At 63.8% G+C, this 4176-nt stretch overlaps 1 protein-coding gene across 1 annotated transcript in view; it reads left to right on the top strand.

The window, feature by feature from the left end:
* The window catches only part of MNEG_1651 (endo-1,4-beta-xylanase), a gene marked incomplete at both ends in the record, with an annotated part of 13716 nt that extends 10378 nt beyond the window's left edge, over window positions 1–3338 (top strand). Inside the window, 7 exons of the mRNA XM_014049866.1 lie at window positions 7–306; window positions 709–1016; window positions 1275–1388; window positions 1624–1819; window positions 2145–2249; window positions 2415–2522; window positions 2781–3338. Coding sequence (XP_013905320.1) covers window positions 7–306; window positions 709–1016; window positions 1275–1388; window positions 1624–1819; window positions 2145–2249; window positions 2415–2522; window positions 2781–3338 — 1689 coding nt within the window. The remainder of the gene's footprint in view (window positions 1–6; window positions 307–708; window positions 1017–1274; window positions 1389–1623; window positions 1820–2144; window positions 2250–2414; window positions 2523–2780) is intronic.
* Between the last annotated feature and the right edge of the window lie 838 nt (window positions 3339–4176).

Below are 4176 nucleotides of genomic sequence, written 5' to 3'. Positions count from 1 at the left end.
CCGCAGCCGCCCCCTCCCCCTCCCCTCCCCGCCAACATCACTTGGAGCATCCAGCTTAATCCCAGCGGCAGCACCGGCCTGCCGCGTGCCACCGCCCGCGTCGGCCCCGCCGCCGCCCCGGCCGCGGCGGCCGGCAACGCGACCAGCGACGCCGGCGAATTCGCGATTCAAGTGCAGCAGCCCATCAGCGACAAGCTCCAGGCCTGGCGCGCGCAGCTGAGGAGCGAGCCCCTGCGGCTCAGTCCGCTGCGCGCCTACTCACTGGTGTTTGAGGCGCGCAGCGGCAGCGCCAACGCCAGCGTGCGGGTCGTCCTGCAGAGCGTCAAAGGGGACGCGCCCGTGGGGACAAGGGAAGTGCAGCTGGCGCGGGACTGGGCGCAGCGGTCGCTGATGCTGGTGCAGCCGCCGCCGGATGCTGGGCAGGACGCCGCGTTCTCTTTCCAGGCGCGCTGCCATGCATTTGGGGTGGAGGCACGCAATAGCTGAGCGACGAGCGTCTGCTGGTTTGATGCTTGACATCTTGGCAGCCACCTGACGCCGGCAACACCGCTGAGTACCACATGCATCAAATGAATCAAATGAGGGGGGAGGGAGGTGTGACGGGCTCCGGCACCAGGTGCAAGTCGGCTGGCAAGGCTCGAACGCCCCGAGCCACGCTCCCCCACTGACGGCGCTGCGCCGTCTCGCTGCCGCTCAAAACCCCCGCAGGTCCAGTGCGGCAGCCAGGAGGGGACCCACGAGTTCCGCAGCCTCCGCATCCTGGAGGAGCCCGTCGACAACGAAGCCGTGTCACCCGACGCCGTCGCCGCCCGCACCGCCGCGCACCGCGCCGCGCCGCTGCGGCTCGAGGTCGCCGGCCCCGGCGGCGGCCCCGCGGCGGTGGATGGGCTCAACCTGACGCTGCGGCGCCACCACTTTGTGTTTGGCACCGCGATCGAGCCTCAGGTTGTCAGGGAGCGCTATGGGGCCGAGGTTCACTCAAAGTACATCGACACGCTGGGCGCCAACTTTTGGAGGTCAGCGCTGGCGGGTGGGGGGCAGGCTGGGCGCGCATCAATCGCAGGGCGGCCCTGCATGGATGCGGCAGAGAAGAGTGAGGCGATTTGGTAGGATGGTTTGCTGCAAGGTGACACACCGACACGGCGGAGGTCTCCCACTTGCTGCGAGCACGTGTGCACTCATGCAGGCACTCCCACACGGACACAGGCGTGCCCACAGCCGCATGCTGACACACTCAAGCCATAACTCAATCCTGCCCCCCACCACCTCGCCAGCATAACCCCTGAGAATGCGTTCAAGTGGCACAACTATGAGCCGCAGCGCGGGCAGTACCAGGAGAGGGCGGCCCTCCTGCGCAGCGACTACTTTGCAGTGGCGGAGGCTCTCGGGTGCGGGCCGGCGCTGTGCTGTGCTGTGCTGTGCTCTTCTGTGCTGTTCTGTGCTGTTCTGTGCTGTGATGTGATGTGATGTGATGTGATGTGATGTGATGTGATGTGATGTGATATGATGTGCTGCCATGCACTGTGCTCAACTCAATTGATTTGGCATTTGCTGATTTGGGAATGTGCTTGGCTGGGCTCGCCAACCTATTCTCTTCTTGATGTCTGCCCTCTCTGCGCGCAGCATTGACTTTTTGAGGGGCCACACCCTGGAGTGGGGAGAGCCCTACAACGACTGGAAAAAGGGCAAGGCCTCATTGCCGTTCTGGCCATTTGCTGCCAACGACTGCAGCAAGTACTTCCAGGCACTGAAGGAGCACGTGGTGCGGGATGTGCGGCAGTTCAGGGGGAAATTCACCACGTACGACGTGCTGAACGAGGTGAGATTTTCTGGAGCACGCCCCGGGACGATACGTGGGTGTCATGCAGAGACCCGGGTGCTAGCTGGGGCGACGGTCATGCGCATGGAACTGGGGGAAGGGGGGCAGGGGGCCGGTTGGAACATTCAGGGATGGGGCGGCGTCTCGTGACTTGGACGTCGGGATTCAAAAGCGTGAAGGGCAGTGCGCTGCTTGTTTGGCTCATGTGTTGTGGTCGAAGCATGCGAGACACGGAAGTCTCGCTGCTCTGCCGCCCTGGCTGAGCGTTGATTGTGTTCCGTTCCCCCTTTTGAATCTCCCACCCAACTCCTGCCGCCTGCTCCAGGTCATTGAGATGCCCTCCATGCTGCGCGCCTGCGGGCTGGCCACCCCTGAGGTCATCTCCCAGATCTTCCAGTGGGCCCACGAGGCCGACCCAACCGCCATCCTGGTGCGGCACACACCATACCACACCAGCAACTCCACCCAGGCGCCGAAAACACAGTAGCCTTGCCTATAACGCAAGTTGCCTGGACGCGTGTTTGCTGATATTCAACCAGCCACTCACGGACCACCTTTTGGAGCCCTCACACCTCGTGGCTTGTCTTTACCACAGTGCCTGAACGAGTGGGCCGTCCTGGAGGGGAGCAACTGGCAGGGGCTGGTGGAGCTCGCGCGCGGCATGCTGGACGCGCGCGCACCGCTGCACTGCATCGGCGTGCAGGTGATGGGGCGTGCTCCATGACTCCGCACGCACTCCACCGAGCGGTCGCCTCAGCCTCAGCCGGGCTTGCTCTTTTGCTCGGTCGACCGTCTTGCTGCGCATGCTCCTTCAATCCTGTGTTCCATCCTTCATGCCGCACTGCAACACCCCTTGTGCACCTGCGCCGCTGCAGCCTTACGGCTCCCCAGCCCTGCCGCCAGCGCGCACCTTGCTCTGCAACCGACACCCGACTATCCACCCCTTCTGCACCCCGGGCAGGCCCACCTGACCCTCAACCGCTCAACGCCGGCGCTGATGTGGCGCCGCCTCAACGAGATCGCGTCCCTCGGACTGCCGGTCTACATCACTGAGCTCACCCTGTCCACCAAGTGGGACCCAGTCCAGGGACCGATCAGCGGGCTTTCCGAGGAAGAGCAGTCCGAGGCGCTGGGCCGGCTGGTCGCCTTGTTTTTCAGCCACCCGCGCGTCGCGGGCGTCACCCTGTGGGGGTTCTTTGACGGCCACGTGTGGGTGCGGAACAGCGGCATCTTCAGGGCGGACTTCTCGCCAAAGCCGGCGGCGGTCCAGCTGCGGCGATTCTGGTCGGAGACGCACAACACAACGGTCCGCGACGCCGCGGTCTCTCCGGCCGCCGGGCGGCCGCTGGGCGCGGCAGCGGCAAACGGTCAGGCCAGCGGCGGCGGCAGCTCGTTCGAGTGGACTGGGTACTTTGGGCGGTACAGCTACGAGCTCTCATCGGGCGGCAAGCGGTACAGCGGGACGTTTGACCTGCACCCCGGCGATGGCGGCCGAGCTGCACGGGTGGTGCTCGAGTGATCACATCCGCAGGACCTCACCACCCCGTTGCATTTGTGCGTGGCTTCAAAGAGTATGGCTCGGACGCTTGGCAACATGTGCTTGCAGGCTCCTGGAGCCTGGCTTGTCAGGGCCACGGTGTGCATGGCTTCCCTTCTGATACATGCATGACACCCAGGCAAGCGGCTGCCGATCACGCGAACCCAGCACATCATTCATTCTATATGCATGGGTGACGATAACCCCAGCCAGCCACAGCGTGCCCTGCCTCAGACTTCCAAAACCACTGCAAGCACTCCTCCACGTATTGCCTTAGCCTGCCCCGGCGAGGTGGAACCAATTCAAGTCAATACCTGCTGCAACGGCTCTGTACCGCCCCGTTCACTCCATCTGCTCGCCTGCCGCACCGCTGCATTGCGCAGTGCGGGCTGTGCGTTGAACCACAAGGCACCCTCAGTTGTGCATACTGGTATTCTTGCGTGCAGCACGCCTTTCTGGTGATCTGCAGCTGTCCCAAATTCGAAACTGCCAACTTCCACAAGCTGCACCTCGAACCCCTTCAGCATCTGCGAACCTGCAAACCTGAGCACCACCTGCAAACCTGTGCACGCGCATGCTGCGGCCTGGGCGGGCTCACGTCCCTCGGTAACGACACTGCGTCGATTCGACCTTTCCAAGGCTGACCTCATGATCAACTCATCCCGCTGGCTGCTGTTGTGTAACACCAGGTTACAAACACACCAGGCTTGTACAGCACATGTACTGCCTCATCCCGCGGCTTGACACCCCGTGCATGCAGGCAGGCAGGGGGGAGTGTGAGTGTTGGTTGGTGGATGAAGATGGGGTCCTTCAAGCCGGG

This window comes from Monoraphidium neglectum, assembly GCF_000611645.1.
Source record: "Monoraphidium neglectum strain SAG 48.87 unplaced genomic scaffold scaffold00171, whole genome shotgun sequence".
Taxonomy (NCBI): domain Eukaryota; kingdom Viridiplantae; phylum Chlorophyta; class Chlorophyceae; order Sphaeropleales; family Selenastraceae; genus Monoraphidium; species Monoraphidium neglectum.
Note: the sequence above shows the minus strand (reverse complement) of the source record. Positions and strands in the feature narration are given on the sequence as shown.